This window comes from Pelodiscus sinensis, chromosome 5 (genome assembly GCF_052426305.1).
Source record: "Pelodiscus sinensis isolate ZL-2025 chromosome 5, ASM5242630v1, whole genome shotgun sequence".
Taxonomy (NCBI): Eukaryota; Metazoa; Chordata; order Testudines; family Trionychidae; genus Pelodiscus; species Pelodiscus sinensis.
Window position 1 is genome coordinate 33,681,996 of NC_143056.1, and position 24,964 is coordinate 33,706,959.

At 47.4% G+C, this 24,964-nt stretch overlaps 1 protein-coding gene across 2 annotated transcripts in view; it reads right to left on the bottom strand.

Annotated features, from left to right (window-relative positions):
- TTC8 (tetratricopeptide repeat domain 8) overlaps positions 1-21,068 on the bottom strand; it is an 82,036-nt gene extending 60,968 nt beyond the window's left edge. The window contains exons 1-2 of one of the 2 annotated variants that reach the window (XM_006122333.5): positions 20,589-21,068; positions 9,078-9,107 (exon numbers count right to left, since the gene is read on the bottom strand). In XM_006122333.5, coding sequence (XP_006122395.2) covers positions 9,078-9,107; positions 20,589-20,690 — 132 coding nt within the window. In that variant the 5' untranslated portion in view covers positions 20,691-21,068. The remainder of the gene's footprint in view (positions 1-9,077; positions 9,108-20,588) is intronic. The other variant, XM_006122334.5, reaches the window with a different exon arrangement.
- Positions 21,069-24,964: the final 3,896 nt, after the last annotated feature.

The following is a 24,964-nucleotide window of genomic DNA, read 5'->3' on the forward strand; positions in this document are numbered from 1 at the left end:
AAATCCCTGCTTCATTTGCACTTTTGATTTGCCTAATTTACATCCCTCTTTCAACAGAGGGATGTAGTTTAGACATACCTTATGTACCTTACCGTAGGCAGCTTAGGGCACAGGAAAAGAAATCTTACAGTCTTACAATCTTACAGGGAACTAAATTATCAAGAGGGACTCTTAAATGCTAACATAACACCTTTCAGTTTCTATACAGGCAGCCTTTAAAAAGGAGAATCTAAATCTACTTTCTTCAGAATATCAGCACTAATACACCTATATGTCTACCACTATACTAAATCTAAGCAAATGCACAGTATAACTGAAACATTGGGAAGCAAATTGGACAGGCAAACAGCTCAAGTGAAAAACTTGGAGGATTATATGAAATGATAAATTACTCAAGCAATGGTAAATTACTTAAAGATTTTGCTGTATAAAGAGATCAGTGTAGGTTGTTTCACCTATCAAATCAGAGGAGAAAAGCTTCAGTGGTTAAACAGAAACTCTGGAGTACTAACATTGCAGATACAGTTGCCTTCTTAATAACTTAATATACATGTACTTACAGGCCTAGGATGATAAAAGGGATTGCAAGATCAATCAGTAACTTTCTTTCAGACATTGAACAGACTACCATAAACATTGCAGAATGAGACTTCTTATTAAAATAATCAGGTTTATTTCTTCTCTGACACTGGCCTAAATGGAAAATTTACAAAGCATGCGTAATGTTTGCAAATTAGAAATAGCAAGGTTAATTTTTCTCCTAGTGAAACCAAAGGCATTAAACACATAAGGACAAATACTTTTTTCTAAATACAGAAACAGTGAAAGGCCTGCTATAGAAGGAATCTCAAACTTTTCTTAGTGTGAAACACGTTTTAATAGAGAATGACTCAGAATCTTTCCCTCATTTATGACTGCATAGACCATCTGCTCTCACAGTTGTATTATAGGATATCTCTGTGACAACTATAGTATTGCTTACATAGAAAAGAAATACCAGGAAAATGTATTTTAAACCACATTTTAGTGCAGTATTGAGCTGGGACAAGAGAAAGCAGCTACATGGTAAGTTCAACCACATTTAGAAATCTGTTAATAGTAATAGGAGAAATGAACAGAACAGGGCAATTTGAATCTATCCCAGTCCAATGTAATACGGGTCTATTTTTATTTATAGTTTCTTAACCTGCAATTTTACATTCAAAGTTTGCAGTTAAAAGTTCATCTCATCTTTACACTTTTTCATGAAGCTCCACACAAGAATTTTATTTTCGTGCTATATTCATCTTTTTGAAACTGCGTATTTTGACGACCAGTCTAGGCCTTTTCTATATCAGCAATTCACTGAAATTGGAACTATGAGTGTAGATGAACCAATGCTGTACCATGCATCAAGAAAAGCTGCTTTGTGGTGCTTTCTCGTGAAAATTTCAGCTTTCCCTTTTGCATCTATACCAATTCCTGAAAGAGGCCAATTTTAGTATATGCAAAACTCAAATAAATCTTACTCTTCCTCACCAACAAGAAACACTAAGCAACTTCTTTAAGGAAGTAATAAGCATCTTTTTGTCATTATTAGTGAGCTATTAGAAAGTTAGAGCCCTTAGGCTATATGTCTATGTTAAACTACTAATTGGGCATTGCATAGTCAACAATCATCTTAAAAATCATATACTATCTCTTAACTGCACATCAAACTTCAGATCAGATTATGTCTCATGGCAATGCTTCACTTATCAGAGTTTTGATCAAAGCAAAAAATCCCTATATGCACACCCTTTATCTTGGAAGACAAGAGAATGATCCACAAACCTGGTTATCTGTTAATTATACAAGACCAGTAATATATCGCTTCAGCCTGTAACTTGAATCCTGCTGCCCAGGCTCTCAGTTTTGGCTTCAGCCCTGGGCACCATCTCTGCGGGGGGAAGGGGAGGCAGAGGCACAGAGGGGAAACAACGCAAGTAGGGACTGCTTCAGTCCCCACTGGTGCCAATTCCCACTGCCTGCACTTCTGCTTTTGAAATATACAAGAGCCCTTAAGGGCTCTTGTATATTTCAAAAGCAGAAGTGCAGCAGGGCGCATGGGTGAGCAGGGATACAAGAAGTACCCACTCGCCCATGCTCTCTGTGGCACCCCCTCCCCCCTCCTGCCTCTATGAGGGGCAGCAAGGGGGGGCACAGGAGCCAGTGCTGGGGGGAGCCAGCTTAAAAGCTGGTTCCCCCCAGCACCATCTCCAGGGTGCTGCCTAGCCCCAACTGCTCCTTCAGGGCTCTTGTATATTTCAAAAGCAGAAGTGTGGCAGGACGCAAGGGTGAGCGGGGATACAAGCAGTACCCGCTTGCCCATGCTCTCTGTGGCACTCCCTCCCCCCCGCTGCCTCTATGAGGGGCAGCAAGGGGGGACAGGAGCCAGTGTTGGGGGGAGCCAGCTTAAAAGCTAGTTTCCCCCAGCACCGTCTCCAGGGTGCCGCCTACCCCCAACTGCTGCCTCTATCAAAGGCAGCAGGGAGGATAGGGGACACTGCTGGGAAGCAGCACCTGTCCACAGTGGTCCCAGAGGGGAGCTGGGCCCCCCACGGACAGGGGCTGTTGCCACCAAGCAGCCCCTGTTCATGGCAGCCAGGGCTGCTCACGCAGCAGCTGCTGTCTGTTGCCAGCCTTGGCTGCCGCGAACAGGGGCTGGTCTGACACCAGCCTCCGTTTGTGGCGGATAGGACTGTCCAATGCGAACAGGGGCTGCTGGACTCAGCGTAAGCTGGCACTGCTGTGCCTCTGCATTTTAAATGTAGTAAGAGCCCAGCAGCTCTTACTACATTTAAAATGCAGAGCAGCAGCACGGGTGGCTCCAGTCAGATCCTGGAGCTACGTCTGTTGCGGCTCTGCATGGCAGCACTTGCCAACTAATTGTATAGTCGAAGCTTCCTTAGTAACAGAGCTTAAGCTAAAGGTGGAGTTGGGAGTGGAACAGGAAGATCCTGAGGATAGGGGGTGGAACAGAACTACGGGCTGAATGAGGCTGGGGGCAGAGCTGTTCTGGGGCCAAAGTGGGGCTGGGAGCAAAGCACTCCCTCCATGCCTCCCAAGGGCACATGCCTAGCCCAAGAGACAGAGCAGGACTGGGGCTGAATGGAATTAGGGTTGGAGCTGGTTTGGGGGCAAAGTGGGGCTGCAAGCTTTATGCTTCCTCCCTACCCCTATGGGGGCTGGCCCAGGCCTCATGTGTGCCCCTCGCTCCAAAGGTCCCTATAGAGCAAGTTTCACAATTTGGGGACCACTGCTTGGACAGGTGGGTTTGTTTTTTTTTAAACACAGTATATAGCAATTTTAGCTATGTGGTTTCTACTAAAATCAATAAAAAGGACAAATCTAGCACTGCATACTGCTTTTAAAATGTGTTTTTAACTGACACTGTCAAAAGAACAAATAACAAACCCCAAACCAGAAAAGACAGACTGAATTTTGCATTTCTCACAACAGCATTATTTGAATGTTAATTTTATTTAGCTGTTTGTACAGCAGTGAATGATTGTTTTCTGACATGAGTGCCATTAAGTCTTAAAGATAAATCTACAACTGCTATGAGCAGGTATAATTCTGTTTACTTTAATGGACTTATGCTTGATTATGTTAGCCATGCATTTAGATATTAAACCTTCATTCATAGGTTTTTCTGTTGCCTTGACTTCTTGTGTCTCTCATATGCAATCCATTAAAAAATTAAGGATGCTTATATATTGGCGAAATTTTAAAATCTCATCACACTTAAGATGGATTGTTCTGGGTTTTTCCAAAACATTTTTGTTCTAATTTCGAAAAAGAACCCATCTTCTGGCACAGACCAAGGCCTTAAGATTTTAGCCAATAAGATTTAATATTCTGAAAGCTAAGTAACTAAATACATAGCATCAGAATTGAAAGTTATATGACCTCAGATATAGCAATTGCTATTTTAATTTTTTTGAGGAACTCATTTTAAAAAAAATTAAAACTATACTGGATGGCTGAAGCAACAAAATATAAAATCTTGGGCTGTGTCCAGACTCAGGGTTTTTTTCGGAAAAAGTAGCCTTTTTCCGAAAAAACTTCACCTGCGTCTAGACTGCAGCCGCGTTCTTTCGAAATTAAATCGAAAGAACGCGGCTTTTCTTTCGATGGCGGTAAACCTCATTTCACGAGGAAGAACGCCTTCTTTCATAAGTGCTCTTTCGAAAGAAGGCGTTCTTGAATGTAAATAGGGCTTCTTCGAAAGAGAGCATCCAGACTCACTGGGTGCTTTCTTTCGAAAAAGCGGCTTGCTTTTTCGAAAGTTCCGCGTGCAGTCTAGACGCTCTCTTTCGAAAGAGGCTTGCAGTCTAGACATAGCCTTAGTTATTGGTACACGTGAACCTTTAAAGAATGAAAGTTCTATCTTAGTGAGGAAAATAGTAAGAAGCATTATGAAAGTGTAGCGTGTAATATGAAGTGTAAAAATATAATTAGGAAGGCCAAAAAACAACTTGAAGAAAAGCTAGCCAAAAATTCAAAGTAATAGCAAAAAAATGTTTAACTACATTAGAAGCAGGAAGCCTGCTAAACAACTACTGGGGCCACTGGATGATCATGGAACTTAAAGAGCATTTAAAGCCAATAATGCCATTGCAGAGAAATGTAATTCTTATCAAACGCAAAATGGAAGAATTCTTGTCACCAGGACCAGATAATATTCACCAAAGTGTTTTGAAAGAACTGAAATGTGAAACTGCAGAACTAATAACCCATGTATGTAATCTATCATTTAAATCAGCTTCCATACCAAATGACTGAAGGATAGCTAATTTTAAAAAGGGCTCCAGAGGAGATCCTGGCAATTACTGGCCAGTAATTCTAACTTCAGAACCAAGCACATTTACTGAAACTATATTAAAGAACAAAACTGTAAGACATATAGGTGAACATAATTTGTTGGGGAAGAGTCAATGTAGTTTTTGTAAAGGGTATTCATGCCTCATTAATCTAGTAGAATTCTTTGAAGGGGTCAACAAGAATGTGGACAAGAAGGATCCAGTAGCTATAGTGTACTTAGAAAGCTTTTGACAAGGTCCCTCACCAAAGGTTCTTAAGATGTCATAGGGTAAGAGGGAAAGTCCTCTCATGGATTGGTAACTGGTTAAAAGATAGGGAAAAAAGGGTAGGAATAAATGGTCAGTTTTCAGAATTGAGAGAGGTAACTAGTGGCGTTCCCTGAGTCTGTATTGGGACCAGTCCTATTTAAAATATTAATAAAAGATTTGGAGAAAGGAATAAGTATCAAAATTTGCAGATGATACAAAACTACTCAAGACTGCAGTCTGCTTGTGACATAACTAAGAGCTTAAAAAAATTCTCACAAAACAGGGTAACTGGGCAACAAAATGGCAGTTGAAATTCAACATTGACAAATGCAAAATAATGTGCATTAGAAAACAGAATCCGAACTATGAATATAAAATGGTGCGGTCTAAATTAGCTGTTACCATTCGAGAAAGAGATCTTGGAGTGATGGACAGTTATCTGAAAACATCCACTGAACATGCATGAGCTTTCAAAAAAGTGATCTGAATGTTGGAAATCCTTAAGAAAGAAATACATAATAAGACAGACAATATCATATTGCCTTTATATTGGGGAGGAGGAGACTTTTTGGCTTGAGGGACTCCTCTAGGTATCAAATTGTATGATGAGCCGAGGTGAGGCAAGAGTACTCATGCGGTGTGTCATGGGTGGTATAAGGGATGCTAAGGGATGTTACTGAAGTAGGGGAAGAGGACTCTGTGGGTTGTAGCATGGGTGACTCTATAAAGGATGTTATTGAGTTGGGGGGAGGAGGGACTCATGGGAAGGTGCTTTACAGGGGTGGTACCAGGAACTCATAGAGCCTCTGCTAGCAGTGACACAAAGGTGGCCATACCAGGTACTACTGAGAATGGAGACACCCTAGTTGGGATGGGTGCAGTCACTGGATGATTTTGAGGTTCTCAAGGGTGGGGCTGGAGGAGAACAAGAGGAGATGGGGTGCATGGCCACGTAGATGCAGGGTTTTGATGCCAGAAACAGTATGGTGAAGTCATACCTGCGCAGTGTGGCTATGCATATTGGAAGTTGATGCACTTCAAGGAATTGTGAGTTGGGTGCTAGAGAGCATTGAGTGGGCAGAGCTGGGAAATCCCCTGACTCCACTCCCTGGTGAGTGTTCGAGGGCCAGATAAAAAGGGCTGATGGGCTGGACATGGCCTGGTATGTTGTTTGCCCACCCTTTCTCTATATAAGTCCATGGTACACCTACATCCTGAATACTGCACGCAGAGCTGGTTGCCCTATCTCAAAAAATATATATAGGAATTAGAAAAGCTACAGAGAAGGGCAACAAAAATGATTGGAGTATGGAAAAGCTGCCATACGAGGAAAGCTTAATAAAATTGGGACTAAGGGAGAAGGGGAATATGGTAGAGACCTATAAAATGTGTGGTGTGGAGAAAGTAGATAAGAAGGTGCTATTTATTTCTTCTCCTAACACAAAAATTATGTTTCACCAAATGAAATTAATAGACAGCAGGTTTAAACCAAACAAAAGGAAGTATTTTTTTCCATACAATGCACAGTCAACCTGTGGAACTCTTTGCCAGAGGATGTTGTGAAGTCCAAGATAAGAAAAATAGATAAGTTCACAAAGGATAGGTCCTTCAATGGATAGTAGCCAGGATGGGCAGGGATGCCCTTAGCCTCTGTTTACTTGAAGCTGGGAATGGATGACAGGGGATGGATAACTTAATAATTTCCTGTTTTGTTTATTCCCTCTGAGACACCTTGCTTTGGCTACTGTCAGAAGACATGATACAGGGCTAAATTGACTTTTGGTCTAACCCATTATGATTGTTATTATGTATCATTTCAAGAAGTGTTGGCTGACTTTAACCAGTATCAGAACAATAGCTTCAAAGTATAGGGTTAAGACATGGTATAATTTACATATTAGAAAGAAAAAGTATTTATTTTCGATTTATTTGCTTATTTCAAATAACTTTAAGGGGTAACTGGAAAACTTACAGGAAGTAGAATCTGAAGCTGCTCTTTTGGGGGTCAACATTGCAATACAGCATGCCACTGTTTGTGCCATTTAATTATCTTCCTTTTTCAGAGGCTGCCAAGAAGGGCACTCCCCTTTTTAAGGCATTTTTGTTGGCTCCCTACTACAATGTTTTGACTAAGGATATCAACGTGTAGTCAACTATATAATTAACTGATAAGCCTAGGCTTGTCGGTTAATCTTCTTGACTACACAAATTCCACCTCCTCACCCTGCTTGCAGCCTCTATATCAGTAGGAGCCAGGGTTGGGGGGGGAGCTGGCTTAAAAGCCAGTTTCCCCCCAGCACCAGCTCCGTGGTGCTGCCTCTCCCCTCCCCCCCCCATCAGAGGCAGCAGCAGGGGGCGGGGGCAGGGGAGGATACCGTGAAGCAGCCTCTGTCCATGATGACCTGAGCACCCCGCAGACAGAGGCTGCTTAATAGCAGCAGCCATTGTCTGTGGGGGAGTCCGAGTGCCCTATGGACAGAGGCTGCTCCACATCCCATGGAGCAGCCTCTGTTCATGGGGAGATTGGACTCCCCCCATAGACACTGCTGCCACTTTGTGTTGCTGCCTTTGATACAGAGGCAGCAGCATGGGGGGGGGAGGAAGCCGGTCTGCGCGAGGAGCTGGTTTTTAAACGGTCTCCCCTTGCAGACCGTCTCTCCCTGTCACCCTGCGCCGCTGCCTCTCATACAGAGGCAACAGCATGGGAGTGGGGCTGCGAGCACACTGGCTGCCAGCCCCACCCCAGGGACTATCGAATAGTCATGTAACCACAAAGATTTAATGCGTTTACACAACTGTTCAATTTCCCGATATCTAATATCCCTAGTTGTGACCTTGTGCTTTTTGCCATTACTAGCATGGTTCTACCAAGTGAAATTTCCCATTGTACTCCATCGTTTTCACCACACTAGTCTCTATGGCTCAATGTTTCCTCCACAGTTGTCTCTGCCTTCTTTCATGATGCCTCCTATGCTTCTAACATGCTTCCGAAAGTCATTCATGAAATCACCTCAGTAACAACATTTAAATCCATCCTTAAAACTTATTTCTGCCATCTCCCCTATGAGAAGTGTGAGGGAAGAGAAGTAATTAACCAAAAGTAAAACAAAAACTAAAAACCCATCCAACCAAAAACAATAACAGGAGCACACTGGCTCTTCTCAGTAACTACATGAGTCTACCCTCATCATCTTCCTCTTCCCTCGTTGTTTACTTAACACTCATAGTTTTATCAGATTTAATTTAGCCTGTCTGCTCTTAAAGGCAGAGGTCATGTCTTTTCTTTTTTTATGACAAACCAACCTAGCACGTTTCTGGGCATAGAGAATTTTTTTTTCACATGGATTTAGTAGGAACTGGATTGAGACAAGTTTATTTCACATAAGATACAGAACAGCCATAAGATCAGGGGTAGGCAATAATTTTTGACCATGGGGCCACTTCAGAAATGTTTGTAGTGGGGGCGGGGCCTCAGGCGGAAGGGGTGGGGCTAGGACAGTTCCGTGCTTCCTCACCCACAGACCCTGATTGGTCTGAGGATGGGGGAATGCACAGTCTTACCCCACCCCCGAGAGAATGGCCAGCTGTTCTGAACAACTGGCGGTTCCCTCTAGATACCTCTGCCTTGGAGGTGGAGGAGACTTTGCATGCTCCCCCCTACTGCCCCCTTGTCAATCAGGGCCTGGGGAGGGAGAACAAGTGAAGTCTATACCGAGACCCCATGTGTAGCAAGCTTATTTGTAAATTTACAGCGCTCTTGTCTGCTTTACCAGGTGGACCCTGCTGCTGGACACAATGTTTCATATTGCACTTTAATGTGTTTCTGTTAGAAAAAGCTGTTCATTCATTTCCACAGCTTGCCATATTAAGTCACCATGTAGACAAGCCCTAATGAATTAAATGAAACAAACATCACTATACAACATGCCATAACCTCTGCTTAGTGTTTATTTTTCAAATACTGGATCTTATGAAATTTTTTACCTGAGAAACTGTGAATTCGGAATCAGGCTCCTAGAATGCACAAGAAAAGAAATGTGAAATGAAAAATGGAATCAAACAAGCCATAAATGGAAAAGCAATGAAACATGCAAACTAAATCAAAATGTTGGATGCGACCTCTCTTGGCCACTACCCACCATAACCAGATTATTTAATCCTCTAGATTTTTAAGACCAAAGAGATGTTTTTCATATCAGAAGTAGATTTACCGCAAACAATATTTCAGATACAGTTTGCTTTGTTGTTTCAGTTTGGTCACAGTTGGAGAGTGCTGCAAATCCATGAACATCTGCTTTATATCTGCAGATGTGGATGCGAATATCCACAGCTCATTTTTGCAGATATGGATGCAGATGCAGATACAAATTTTGTTTCTAGAACATTGCAAATTTGCAGATATCTGCAGGTATCTGCATCCATGGATGTCAATGCGAATATCTATGACTCATTTTTATGAATACAGATTCAGATACACATTTTGTATCTGCACAGGGCTCTACACGTTTACCAAGTCATAGATTAAACATTATAGATTTTAAAATTTAGGTGAATAACTCACATATATTAGAAAATGTACAACATCTGATGGGACAGCTAAAATACCACTATTAAACTTAAGTGACACTCAAAATAAATACAAAATTTAAGTCCATGAACATGTAACAAAAACCTGACACATGGCATGCATGAAGAAAAGTGATCCCAAATGTTTCAGGATTTAAACTCTGAAACTTCAGCACTGCAGTACAACTTGAGCTACAGCTAACTATATTGGGGTAAGAACAGATATTTGTGTGGGATTATAGTAGCTGATATCACAGCCAAATATCCTGCAACAAACCCCTTGCCAACTCTGCCCACATCTCTACTCAAGCAACACCATCACAAGACCTAACCACATCAGCCACACCATCAAGGGCTCATTCACCTGCACATGTACTAATGTGATATGTGCCAGCAATGCTCTTTTGCTATATGTACATTAGCCAAACCAGACAATCTCCATGCAAAAGAATAAATGGACTAAATTAATTTGCAAACCTGACACTATTAATCTGGGTTTGAAGAGGGACTGGGAATAGTTGGCTCACTACAAAATTAATGTTTTCCTTTCTTCCTATTCACACCTCCTCATCAACTGTTGGGAGTGGGCCACATCCACCCTAACTGAATTGGCCTAAAAGCTTCAGAGGGGTAGCCAAGTTAGTCTAAAAACAAATCATAGTCTAGCAGCACCTTACAGACTAACAAAACCTGTAGATAATACCATGAGCTTTCGTGGGCACAACCCACTTCTTCAGCACTAATCAGATATCCAAAAAGACAACACACAGACACCTGTTGGAGAACACTTTAACCAGCCCGGGCACTCATTAATGGATCTCAAAGTCACCATGTTGTTTCAGGCCAATTTCACAAGCCAAATACACAGGGAAGTCTTGGAACTTAACTTCATTTACAGGTTTGGAACCCATCACAAAGGTATGAATAAAGACATTATCCAGCTAGCACACTACCTTCCACATCCTAATGAATTAAAAAAAACCAAACAAGAGGTATGTAAAAACAATTTGCACCTTCTCTAACAGCTTCATGTAACATGAACACTCTAACTGACTTTTTCTCCCTTTTTTCTCTTCCTTCTCTCCCCCTCATCACCTACTATTTATTTTGGAACTGGACCTTTAATACTCCATTCATCTGAAGAAGTGGGTTGTGCCCACCAAAGCTTATGATACCATCTACGTGTTTTGAATTGGCCTAGTTAGCACTGATCCTCTACTTCCGTGGTCACCAACCGGTAGATCGCGATCTACCGGTCGCTCTCAGAGGCTCTAAGAGTAGCTCTTGAGCCAGCTCTGAACTACGCGCATGCACAGTACATTTACATTAGATTTCCTCATTTGAGGAGCAGCTATTCACCGAGCAACACCAGTGGTGAGTAGCTGCGCGGAATGGTGGGAGGTTGGGAGGGCTGAAAAACCCCAGCCAACTGGCTGTGGGTTCAGCCCGGAGGAGGCTGCCCCGCGCTCCAGCTGATCGGTGGCTTCCCTTGTGCACCAGCCCACGTGGAGCTTGGTGCACCCTGGCTGAGCTCCATGGTCAGCTGGCCGGGCAGCCACTTCTGTTCCCGCCCACCGGCTGTCCTGCGCTCAGCCAGGGAAACTTGCTCCAGCACAGCTGGAGCTAGGTGCAGTCTCCCTGGGCTGCCCGGCCAGATGGCCATGGCGCTCAGCCAGGGTGCACCACGCTGCACGTAGGCTGGTGCACAAGGGAAGCCACCAATCAGCTGGAGCGCGGGGCAGCCTCCTCCGGCTGAACCCACAGCCAGCTGGCCAGGCAGCTTCCCCTGTGCACCAGCCCTCATGGAGTGTGGTGCACCCTGGCTGAGCGCCATGGCCAGCTGGCCGGGCAGCCCAGGGAGGCTGCACCTAGCTCCAGCTGTGCTGGAGCAAGCTTCCCGGGCTGAGCGCAGGACAGCTGGCAGGCGGGAACAGAAGCGGCTGCCCGGCCAGCTGGCCATGGCGCTCAGCCAGGGTGCACAAGGGAAGCCACCAATCAGCTGGAGCGCGCGGCAGCCTCCTCCAGCTGGCCGGGCAGCCGCTTCTGTTCCTGCCCGCTGGCTGTCCTGCGCTAAGCCCGGGAAGCTTGCTCCAGCACAGCTGGAGCTAGGTGCAGCCTCCCTGGGCTGAGCGCGGGGGGGTTGGCGTCGGGAGAAGCGCGCGCGGGGCTTCCCTGCACCGGGGGAGGGAAGGTCGGCCCCCTGGGCAGGCGTGCGCGGGCTTCCCTGCACGGGGGGGAGGCGGCTGGCCCTGGGGCAGGCGCACACCTGGGGTTTCCCTGCGCGGGTGGGGGGGTTGGCTCCCTGGGCAGGCGCGCGCGCGGGGTTTCCCTACGCAGGGGGAGCGTCGGCCCCGGGGCAGGCATGGGCTGGTTTCCCTGGGGGGAGGGGAGAATCCTGGGAGGAGGGAGATGCAGGGGACTCTCCACCTCCACTGGCACCCCACTCCCCAGCCACAGAATGCTGTCCCCACTCCCCTAGCCCCAGCCACAGAACTCTGTCCCCACTCTCCCGTCCCTGCTCCCCGAACTCTGTCCCCACTCCCGTCCCCACTCCCCGAACTCTGTACCCACTGGCGCTCTGTCCCCTGCTGCAGAACCCTGTTCTCTGCCCTCCCAGCACCCTGTTCCCTCTCCCCTTCCCCCAGCCACAGAACTCTGTCCCCACAAAATGTATAATTATAAATGTTTCATTTTAGATTTAAATAGCATGAATAAAAAACAGACCATTTATTTCATAGCTATAAACACCTGATTTTAATTGTATGTATCGCATAATTTTAAAATAAACTGTTTATCAGAGTGTGTAAGTAAGGGCTGGGGATAGCAAGTGATGGAAGGAGGAGAATAGAGAGGGCGGGGCTTCAAGGAAGGGGCGGGGCAGTAGAGCATCGCCTGTTCTGAGATTTAAAAAGTGATCTTGGGTGTAAAAAGGTTGGAAACCACTGCTCCACTTGATAAGGTGGCTCCCTTCTTTAAATGTGCTAGTACATTTATGCCTGGCTCTGTAATTTCCACTCCAGTGCATCTGACAAAGTGGATCTTTGCCCAAAAAAGCTTATGCTGAAATAAGTTGTTAGTCTCTAAGGGTATGTCTACACTACAGCACTAATTCGAAATAAGCTAATTCGAAATAACGCATCTAGACCCAAAAACTAATTCGAATTAGCGTTTTGCTAATTCGAAATAGCGTGTCCACGCTGATTGGATGCTGGGTCGCATTTAAGGAAAGCTGAAACTGGTTCCAGCAGGGCATCAGGTCAGTAGTTGCTTTGTGTGGCTGCTGTCTGAGGCTATCTGAGGCTCATGCTTAAAGGGACCCCCTGGACAGCTGGTTCTGAGCTTTTTCGTTTGCTTGCCTACCTCGCTGAGAAACAGCGTTTTCCTCTCTACCTGCTTATGTTGGTGGTTCTCATTGGGGACGCCGCCGCAGTTAGCACCATGGAGCCAGAGCTCGCCCTGGGCATTCTGGTCCAGTTTTTGGACTTGCTGCTGCAAGCCTGCCATTTGGCTGGAGGCTGCCTGGCACCATCTGGGGCACATCAACCCCTTGCCCCTCCCCTTGGCCTCCCTGGGGGCAGTAGAGGAGCCGCAGCAGCGCCTGGACACCAGCATGCCCCACCACATCTGGCGTCTGGACACCAGCAGCGACTGGTGGGACCGCATCGTCCTGAAGCGCTGGGGAGACCAACAGTGGACCCAGAACTTCAGGATAAAGAGCTTCCTGGAGCTCTGTGAGTGGCTCGCCCCTGCTCTGCAGCGACGGGACACATGCATGAGGCCCACCATCCCCCTCTAGAAGTGTGTGGCCATCACCCTGTGGAAGCTCTCCATGCCGGACAGCTACCGATCCGTGGGGAACCAGTACGGTGTGGGGAAATCCACTGTCGGAGCAGTGCTCATGCAGGTACAGCACTCACTGGCCACTGGGCTGGGGGGAGAAGGGGGCTGCAAGAAGGGCATGGGCTGCCTCAGGGAAAATGGGGGATGGGGAAGAGGCAAAAGTGCCCTGCTCGGGAGGGTTCGGTCTGTCCCAGCCGTACTACATGCTGCCCACGGTGGCCAGGATCGCAGCGGGAGTTGCTTCTGGGAGTGGGGCACAGGGCAGTGCCAGGGAACGAACACTCTCAACCACCTGGGCACCCCAGTGATTCGCAGTTTGGCGTGTCTCTCTGTAGGTGGTCAAGGCCATCAACAGGGTGCTGCTCCGCAGGGTGGTCTGCCTCACCGAGCTGGATGCGGTCATCCAGGGGTTCAGAGCCCTCGGCATCCCCAACTGCAGGAGGGCCATCAACGGGATGCACATCCCCATCTGTAACCCAGAACACCAGGCCTCCCAGTATATCAACCACAAGGGGTACTTCTCCGTGCTCCTGCAGGCCGTGTCTGACCACCGGGGCCAGTTCATAGACATTAACGTGGGCTGGTCCAGCAAGGCACACGACACCAGGGTATTCCGGAACTCCTCTGTGTGCCAGTGGCTGCATGCCAGGACCGTCTTCCCCAACCGCCACATCAGGGTCGGGGATGTGGACATGCCCAGTTGGCTAGTGGGGGATGCGGCCTACCCCCTACAGCCCTGGCTAATGAAGCCCTACACGGGACACCTCAACCCCCCCACAGTAGGCCTTCAATGCCAGGCTCACCAGGGCCCGCATCAGGGTAGAGGGGGCCTTCGGATGCCTGAAAGCCTGATTCCTATGCCTCCTCACCCGCCTCGACCTCGTCGAGCACAATATCCCTCCCGTGGTGGCATCATGTTGTGTGCTGCACGATTTATGTGAGCGGAAGGGGGAGGCTTTCCTGCCAGCCTGGATGGCTGAGGCTGACCGCATGGCTGGCCAGTATGTGCAGCCCTGCACCGCCGCCATCTGGGAGGCCTTGCGGGGGGCCGTCCAGATCCAGGAAGCCCTGTGGGAGAGCTTCCTGGTGGAGGAGGACTGAACTCTCCCTACATGCCCCACTAGGGCCTTCTTCCACCCTCACCTCCTTCCCCTTTCCCCTCCCTAATGCCCCTTTCTAATGTCAAATAAAGACACCTGTTTGGACAAAAAAATCTTTTATTTTACATAACTGGGATGGGGGAAGGGAGGAATGAGGGTGGGAGAGGGGAGGGGGAAACCTGGGAGGATGGAGCTGGAAGGTGGAGGAAGGGAAGGGAAAGCTCGGGGTTCGGGGTCTTGCAGGTTCTCCCGTCTCGCAGCACTGTGGGTGCGGGGGCGTCAGCAGGGCTGGACAGAGGCATGGGCGAGCCAGGCAGCTGCCCAGGGCGCCAACCAATGGGGGGCGCCTGATGGCAGCTGTAAGGGGCACGCGGCGTCCCTTACAGCTGCCATCAGGCGCCATGCGCCCAGCTCCCACAGCGCCAGCCTGCCCGGCCAGCAACGCCCTTCCCCTGCATGGTCCGGTGCACGCACCAGCAGCGATGGCTGGGCTGGACTGGGCCACGCTTGAGCCATGCACCCTAGGGGCAGGCCCCGGGCTGCGCACCAGCAGCTGTAACCAGGCCACGCATGTGCTGTGCACCCTGGGGGTGGGCCTGCGCACCCTATGGGGGTGGGCCCGCACATGTGCCGTGCGTCCGGTGGCAGCGCTATGCGCCTGTGCTGCCAGAATACTTTGGGCCGGCTCTGGCGCGTCTGGGGAGAGTGGGTGTGAAGAGTGGGGCAGGAGGGACGGGGGGGGGGCGCAGGAAGTGGGAGGGGGCCCAGGGGCGGGAAGAGGAGCGAAAGCTGAGGCGGCCGCAGGGGCTGGAGCAGGAGGAGGCAGGAACCTGTCCACTAGGGTCTGGAGATGACCTCTGAGGGCACGGCCCTGCTCCTCCAGTGCCTGCAAGCTCTGTTGCCGCAGCCGCAGGTCCTCGCGGACCCAGTGTTCCTGGTTGCAGAGCTGCTGCCCCAGCAGCCACAGGTGCCACCGCTGGTACTCCTCCTGGTTCCTGGTGTGCCTGCTGGCCTGGGTGCGAGTAGCTGTTCCAGGCAGGGTGGTGCGCTCTGCAGCCCCAGGTGCTGCGGCTGTGGTGAAACAAGAGCAGTGATCAGTTCTCCCTGGGGACACAATGGGTGAAACCCAGCCCCCCCTCTGCAAGGCGAGGTCGGCGTGTGGGTAACAGGCCAGGGCCCCTGCATGACACCCAGCTGCTACTCCATGGTGGGCAAGGCCCAGGCGCACGGTCCCTGGGCTCCCTCTCCACCCCCCCCCCATATACATAAAGGGAGCATGATGGCACTCACATGTGGAGCCCTCCCCGGCCTCAGACGACACAGCAGATGTGATCTGTGGGTCCTGGGTCCTGGGCAGGCTCCCTGCAGGCTCCTGCAGCTCCTGGCTCTCGGCGTCCTCCTCTTCCTCCATTTCTGCCCCAGGATCAACCACCGCCCGGGGGGCATGGACTGTGTGAGCCCCCAGGATGCGGTCCAGGGCCTCAAAGTGAGGGCAGGCCTCTGGGTCGGCCCCTGGTTGGGAGGCCCTGGAGTAGGCCTGCCGCAGGTCCTTAATTTTGTAGTGGACCTGCTTCTTGGTCTGCATGTTGCCTCTGGTGGCCAGGCTGGCAGCCACGCGGCTGTAGACGGCCGCATTCCTGTGTCTAGTGCAGAGATCGTGGATACTGGAGGCCTCCCCCCAAACCTTGATGAGGTCCACAATCTCCGCACTAGACCAGGTGGGCGCCCGCCTCTTGCGGACCAGGGCAGGCTCCTGGGAGCCGCTAGCCTGGTCATGGGAAGAGGTGGAGGGCTGGGTAACAGGGGGTGGCTGGCTCATCCCATGCCAGGTGCAGGGTCTGCTGTCTGGATGCTGGCAGGCTTGCAACTGGAGCAAGCACTGTAGCCAGACTGTGCCCCTTTAAGGGCTCCGGGGCTGGGAAGGGGGCAGAAGAGTTTTCCTGGTTTGGCCCAGAGTGGCCACCAGGGCAACCTGGGAAGGGCTAGCCTCCAGCTAGTTCAAATTAAGTGGCTACACAGCCTTCATTCAAACTACTTATTTCAAACTAGGCGTTACTCCTCATAGAATGAGATTTACCTAGTTCGAATTAAGCGTTCCGCTATTTCAAATTAAATTCAAAATAGCGGTTTGCATGTATAGCCACTATTAAAGTTAATTTGAACTAACGGCTGTTAGTTCGAATTAACTTTGTAGTGTAGACATACCCTGAGAAGCCACAGGACTCCTCGTTGTTTTCACAGATACAGACTAACATGGCTGCCCCAATATGTGATGCTTAGCAGCTCAGTCAAAGCAAAAAAACCAACAAACCCAACAACAATAGACTATAAAGTGCTACCAGACCATTTAACAAAACATGTAGATGGTATCATGAGCTTTTGTAGAAAGCTCATGATACCATCTACATGTTTTGTTAGACTATAAAGTGCTACCAGACCATTTGTTGGTTTTTTTCCTGTACAGACTAACTCAGCTACCCCCTGAAGTTTCCATAGGTAGTTATTAATTGTTAATATTCACTTCTACGTGCCGAACATGAGATGTCTAGGTCCAGAGTTGGAGAAGTACTAAGCATGTAACTGTAAACAAAGTCAATGGGAACTGTATTTTTGCACATAACACATGCTATAAAAACACTAAGCACTCTGGATATTAGACCCGTGGCATCTCAACTTGGGCACCAAAACCAATGGACATCTTTTACAATTTTGACCACATTTACTCTGTGGTTCAGTTTTTAATTTTAAAATCGAGAATACTGTTACCTTACCTCACAGAAGGGATGTGATAGTGTACACGAGTAAACATGTAACTGATGAACCTGGGCTCATCAGTTAATCTTGTTAGTTACATGTAACTCCTACCCCGTGCTGCTGCTTCTGTATCAAAGGCAACAGCATGGGGGGTGGAAGGAGAGCAGGCAGGAGCCAGTGCTTGTGGGGAACCGGCTTTAAAGCCGGCTCCTCAGGCGTACCCTCCTCCCATCCAGCGCTGCTGCTTCTTACATAGAGGCAATAGCATGGTGGGGCAGGCAGGAGCCGGTATGTACGGGAAGCCAACTTTGAAGATGGCTCCCCATGTGTACTGGCTCCCACGGAGCCGCCTCTCCTCTCCCCGTGCTGCTGCCTTTTAAGCCAACTCCCTGTGAGCACTAGTTCCCACCTGTCCCCTTTCTGTCCTGCTACCTCTTACACAAAAGTTCAGCGAGTACATGTTTACCAAAATAAACATATTTTAACATCCCTACCGCACAGGAATGTTGTAAAGATGAATTAATTAATGTTTTTTAAAAACTCAGAATTTATGATGGTAAGCATAATAGAAAAGTATTCAGTACAGGTTTTGGAACGTGTGAGAAAAATAATGCACGAGGCCAATAGTTGAATAAGAATAAAAAGAAATGCTGTTAGACCATCCTTTAAAAATTCACAACCATTGTAATTTTGAATTATAGAATTTTAGAATAAGCATGTAAAGATGTGTGTAGATATTTGAGTAAAGTGTACCACTTGAAGTTCTGACTTCAAAGATTATCATATGCTTTGATATCTGCCCTTTTGAGTGTCTTAGAAACCAAATATTAACCTTTATTAAATGCAGAGAAAGCAGATTTGTGTATGTAAATATGGCTTTCTTTTTAAATTTATTATTTTTAAGAGGCTCAAAACAATATATATCGTTAGACTTAATTTAAGATAAAAGTGCAAATAAGAACATAAGAATGGCTGTACTGGGTCAGACCGAAAGTCCATCTAACCCAGTAGCCTGTCTGCCGACAGTGGCCAACACCAGGTGACGCAGAAGGGGTGGACCGAAGACAATGATCAGCGATTTGTCTCCTGCCATCCTTCTCCAGCCTCTGACAAACAGAGATCAGGAACACCATTTCTATCCCCTGAATTTATTTATATTAAATAAATTAAAATAAAAATGCAGACTTGAGGCGTGCTACCCCCTTTTCCCTATGAGCCATGCACCATGAACATATGACAGACCGGACAAGGTACGTGAGATACTTTTTTGTTGGATCATGTTCTGCTGATGGATGGTACAAACTTTTGAGCTACACAGAATTCCCCTTCAGGTCTGGGGCAAAAGCCAAATGTCTGAGCTAACTAGATGTTGGGACAGATTGATAAGCAGAAGTGGAAAATTTTGGAGGAGGTCACTTGCAATGAAATGGGAAATTGGGGGTCAGATTGTTATACAAAGGGTTTGAAGTGGGCAATTAAGAGTAACAGACAGTAGGGATATGAACGGGTACTCAGTGATGTTTACTGGTTAACATGGGTCTAGAGCCGGTGTCAGCCCCAGCACTGGGACCAGGAGCTTGCCAGCGGCAGTCCCTGGCCCCAGCCCTGGAAGCTGGTTAACTGGTAGATTAACCTAATGTTTAATCGGTTAACTGATTAATCAGAATTTTACATTCTTAAGTGTATGTTGAAAATTGCTGTAATAAGTCACAAAAGTCAGTGTCCATGTTAAGTCCGTGGCTTTTAGTCTGTCTAGCAGAGTTGTGAATTTAAGTTCCCCTTCTCTGGGTGACCCTTTGAGGGAGTTGTGCAGATTTCCTTTGAGGACATGCACTGAAAGATCAGCTATGGAGCAATAGTTTTTTTTTTAAGAATTTGTCCACTTGTGGTACAGTGTATTTGTCTTTTATCACTTTTTTTCGGTGTAACCTCAAGTCATTAGAGACCTCAGGATTCTCTGGTTTCATCCACACAGTTGTTGGGGAGTTTTATGCTCTGGTTAAGGTACATTTTTTCCTGTACTGAAGCTAGTACTTTGGGGGTATTTTGGTGACTCTTTCCATGATGAGATCTACTTGGTAGGGTCTTCCTGTTTACTGAAGGCATTTTAAAATGTGTTTAGGTTAGGGATGTAAAATCCTGTTTAATCAGTTAACTGGTTAAATGTTAGGTTTAACAGGTTAACTCCTTAAGTGGGATCAGCTCCAAGCTCTTCTGGCCCCATGCAGGGCTCCCTTCTCCCTGGAAGCAGCAGTGGGGGGAAGGGCAGGAGAAGGAGGGCTTCTGGCTCCCAACCCACATGGGCTCGCGAGCCGGTAGTCGTCAACTTTACACAGGGTGGAAGCAGCAGCGAGTGGGAGAAAATGAGCAATCCTATAGCACCTTAGAGACTAACAGATTTATTTGCTTTGGATTTGGGAACCTAAAGTGTATATCCATCTCATGCCACCAGAACAACAGCTGTCCATTTGACACTGTTTTAGAGTAAATCTATGGGGGCTTCCTTGCCTTCTCTAGAATGAGAGAAAGATTTAAGGGAGATCAGTGGTACTTGGTCATTTTTTAAGCATTGCTGTCTTTATAAGGAGCCTTAGTATCAAATGAGGCAGCATATATTCAAGTTTGATTTTGACACTTGCTCAATTTTCATGAAGTTATCAAGTTTATAATACTTCTTTGAGATGGACTGATTAACAATACATAAGAGCTAGCTAACATTACTTCGCAGCCTTGATGTTGTTGTGCTGATCCCAGGATACTAGCAAGACAAGGTCAGTTAGGTAACATCTTGTTCTGCTCCACTTTCTATATTGATTAAATTCAATCTTGCCTCCAGACAGTCTGGCAAATGTTTCTAGCAATTTATTGCTTTATGCTCACTCTTCTGTCACCAAGACACAATCGCCCACTTGGAACAGCTATGCCTGGAAGGTCAGAATGGCAACAGGCACTGGAGCAGAGAAGCTACCCTTGTAGAGCATGGCTACCCTGCACTTCCTGGAGCAACCCAATCTCAGGCTGGACGGGAGACAGGAAAGTAACGGGGACTAAGGCTAAGGTGGGTGCGTCAGGTGTAGCTTCAAACCTTGCTGCGCATGCACCCTCCCTCCGCCCTCCCTGTGTGTGTGTAGGGGGGCGCTGACACACTCCCGCCCACCACTCCAGGCCTCCCGCGAGTCTGGCTCCTCCAGCTCCACCCCATCCCCATCCATCTCACGCCCGGCCCGGCAGGTACCTGGTGTCCGGGGGATTTCTCCAGCAGCTGCGAGCAGAGATCCGCGCAGAGCTGGAACTTCCGCCTCCTGAAGCAGCTCCAGGCCTGCAGCAGCGGCTCCATCTCCAGCCCCGTCGTGCCAGGGGCAGGTACCCAGCGCCGGCCGACCGACCTCCTCCCGCTGCGACTGCTGCCGAGCCGGCGTCTCTCTGCCAAGCAACGCCCGGCCCGAGTCGGGGCCTAGCTGGAGTAGAGGTGACCAAGCAACTGCCTGAGAGACAGCGCAGCCCGGCTCGCTCTGCCCCAGCCGATCCGAGCCTGCCGGCACTGAGCGGGGCTGGGAGTGGTTCCCGCAGATGCTGCCGCGGCTGCTCCCCAAAGGCACATCCCAGGGGCAAAGTCTGCTCTCCCCACCCGCGGGCCAGCCCTGTCTCTGCGCCCCGGGCCTAGCCCCAGACAGCAGCGGGGGTGTGGCACTGCCCTCTCCAGAGCCTGAGCTCAGAGGCCTCCCGATAACTGCCAAACTAAGCTGGTGCTCTGACCCTCCTCCCCCCCGCCCAGGCCCTAGGGGCGAGTACTGTACAGTGGACCGTGCCCCATACAAACGGGGGTTGCAGCAGGCCGAATTGATGTGCGCATTGCTTCTGCAGGCGTGTGCTGATTCTGAAATCAGTGGAGCCTAAGTTTTCTGCTTAAAATTAAGCATATTTGGTAGCAGGATTGGAGCTTTATTCTGTATCTGTTATCAAAATGTATGCAGTGTAGCTTATTGTGCCAACTCATTGCATCTAAGCCTTGCCTAAATACAGTACAAACATACAGATCTAACTAAAGGGCTGCATCTAGATTGGCATGGTTTTCCGGAAATGCTTTTAATGGAAAAGTTTTCCGTTAAAAGCATTTTTGGAACAGAGCATCTAGATTGGCACGGACACTTTTCCGCAAAAAAGCCCAGATCGCCATTTTCACGATCGGGGCTTTTTTCCGGAAAACAAATCTAAGCTCTCTACACTGGCCCTTTTGCGCAAAAGCTTTGAGCAAAAGGGACTTTTGCCTGAACGGGAGCAGAATAGTATATCCACAAGGAGCACTGATTTCTTACAGTAGGAAGTCAGTGCTTTTGTGGAAATTCAAGTGGCCAGTGTAGGCAGCTGGCCAGTTTTTCCAGAAAAGTGGCTGATTTTCCGGAAAAACTGGCCAGTCTAGACACAGCCAAGGGGTTTAGAAACTGAGGTAGTTAAGTCAATGCATCTATTGTGCAGAAAAAACTTTATTTACAAAGGAGTGGATGTGGGGCCTGCTTCTGCTCCTTTGAAGTCAGAGGTAAAATTCATATTTGTTAATGAAAGCTGAATCAGCTCTTAATACTGGTAACTGAACAAAGTTTGGTTGAGTTGCTAATCAATCATCCCACTGATCCAAAATTCTATTTTTAAAACTGTTGATTGTATCAGACCATTTTCCATTTATAATATAGTAAAACATTTCCTCTTCACTGAGAAGCAGCAGATTCAAAGATTTTTACTCTCTGTGTTAAGTAGTTTGGCCCAAGAGAACGCCGTATGTACCAGGTTTTTCTATATGGTATATTATATAGCAGTATAGTTCTTTTGGAGTGGATTAAATTTTACAGCAGATCTCTTTACATCTTATGGACATGAGAGTTGAGTTTTAAGGGGTGTTTATCACTTGCTGTTACTATTCACCTTAGTGCAGGTTTGGGCAATAATTTTCACAGGCTGGCCACTTAATTTTGGTATTTGGTCATGGGCCAGCTCCACCCCTCTGGCAAGCACTTGGGGTTGCTGCGGCTTTTTAAAGGGCTCTCGGCCCTGGCCCCCTGCCAGGGAAGTGCTGTGACAAGGAGTTGTGAGCCATTTAAATAGGATCCTGCTGCCTGGAAATATGGCGTCCCAGACAGCAGGATATAAATAAGAAGCAGCCAGATGCAGTCCGCTGTCCGGATCAAAGTGTTAGGCAGGACAGATCTGGCCCCCAAGTTGGATGTGGTCCAGTGCTGCTTCGATGTGAACTCAGCACTTGTGAAAATCTGACCATGAGTGTCCTTACCTGGATTCCAAAGTATAAGATTAGCAAGAGTATCTTGGGAGTCACACTCCACTCCCAAATTCTAAAAACCCAGTTCTACACTCAAGCAAATCATTTTTTAAAGGGAGTTCTGGTTATGAAGAATACAGGCTTGGGCCCACTGTGAGCAGCAGTGCTTTTTCCAAGCAGTGCCTTGGAGCCTTCACCCATTCTTTTTCAAATTTGGTAGAGCAAATCAATTAAGAACTAATTTTGGATAGTGTAGTAGTGAACGAAAGTTTGAATGGTAATAGTTGTTTTATGATGGGAGGTATTAATGGTGCCCATCAATCATATACCATGCAAAAGATAATTGGTATATTAAACACCTTCATTCCAGCTGAATGAGAGCAATTAAATATTCCATTGGTAGTGACAGCTGAAACAATAGAAGTGACAGCTTGGTAGGATTTTGGTGAGACTGGGCAATGGGGATAGATTACAAATATAGAGCTAGGGCATTGACTGGCTGCAGCTGTTTGTGTTTGTCCAAAGGAAAAAGCCAGCAAACAATGAGGCTACATCTACACTGCAGGCTTCTTGCACAAGAACTGTTTTGCAAAAGAGTTCTTGTGCAAAAGGTCTTGCGCAAGAGCGCATCCACACTACCATGTATTTTTGCACAAGAAATGTGTTTTTGCACAAGAGCGTCCATGACAGTGTGGACGCTCTCTTGTGCAAGAAATCTCTAATGGCCATTTTAGCCATAGGGGTTTCTTGCGCAAGAATCCACTGTTGCCTGTCTACACTGCCTCCTTGTGCAAGAGGGCTTATTCCTCGTGGGGAGAGGAATAACTCTTGTGCAAGAAGCCCTCTGTTCCCACGATTTACTGTAATTTTACTTGCGCAAGAACGTGTGTGCAGTATAGACACTCTGCAAGTTTTTGCGCAAGAACGACTGTTCTTGCGCAAGCAGCCTGCAGTGTAGACGTAGTCAGTTAAATGTGTAGCTCTTGGTTCTGAGAAGGAGCAGATATAAGATCAGATCTACAGGGATTTAAATTCCTAAGTTCGAGCTTTAGGCAGCGTTATGATGCACATGGCTGCTGCCTAACTCTGTAGATGCTTAAACTTTCAACACCTGTTTTTCTTTTAAATTCCTAAGGCAGTACCCAAGTTTCTACTTCAGGTATATGCACTGTTGGCTCAGAATAGGCATGAGTAAAGCCATGATATGGTATTGCCACTCTTACTTTTAGCCGTTGTTGTCGGTTCTGAGCCCTCAGCAGCCACCAATATCTGGCTGCCTAGCTTTGAAGGCAGTAGGGCAGAAGTAAGGGTGGCATGGTGGTACTTCTCTGCTGCTAAGGGCAGAGTGCTGCCTTCAGAGCTGGGTGCCTGGCCAATAGCCACTGCTCTCCAGCTGCTCAGCTCTGAAGGCATTGTAGAAGTAAGGATAGCGATACTGTGACTCCCTCAAAAATATCCCTGTGGCCCCCTGTAACTTCCATTTGGGTCAAGACCCCCCCCAATTTGAGAAATGTTAGTCTTTCCTGTGAAATCTGTATAAAATAGGGTAAAAGCATGCGCACGCGCACACACATTTTACAAAGGGCGGCCAAATTTCATGATCCATTACACATTTTTCATGGAATTCGATAGGGTCCTAGGCATGAGATAAGCACCCAGGTGCCTAAGCCCCAGTATGAGCCATAAGCAGGAGAAGGCAAGTGGATGTATCTGTCTTTTCTATGGGGCTTTATCAAATATGTGTATGGAGCGTACTACAGAATACAGGTTTATGGAGCGTACTACAGAATAGAGCAGGTGGTAGGATGGATTGGTGTACAGAGAATTCACCTGTAATATAGGAGAGCCAGGTTCAATTCTGCCTTTTTGCTGGAATGGGGGACAGGATTTGAATAAGAATCTCCCACCTGAATGCTTTAACACATGGGCTGTGTCTAGACTGGCCAGTTTTTCCAGAAAATCAGCCACTTTTCCGGAAAAACTTGCCAGCTGTCTACACTGTCCGCTTGAATTTCTGCAAAAGCACTGACTTCCTTCTGTAAGAAATCAGTGCTTTTAGCGGAAATACTATTCTGCTCCCATTCGGGCAAAAGTCCCTTTTGCGCAAAACTTTTGCACAAAAGGGCCAGTGTAGACAGCTGAGATTTGTTTTCCGCAAAAATGCCCCGATCGTGAAAATGGCGATCGGGGCTTTTTTGCGCAAATGTGCCTCTAGATTGGCCAAAAAAAAAAGTGCTTTTGTGGAAAAGCGTCTGTGCCAAACTAGACGCTCTTTTCCGAAAATGCTTTTAACGGAAAACTTTTCCATTAAAAGCATTTCCGGAAAATCATGCCAGTCT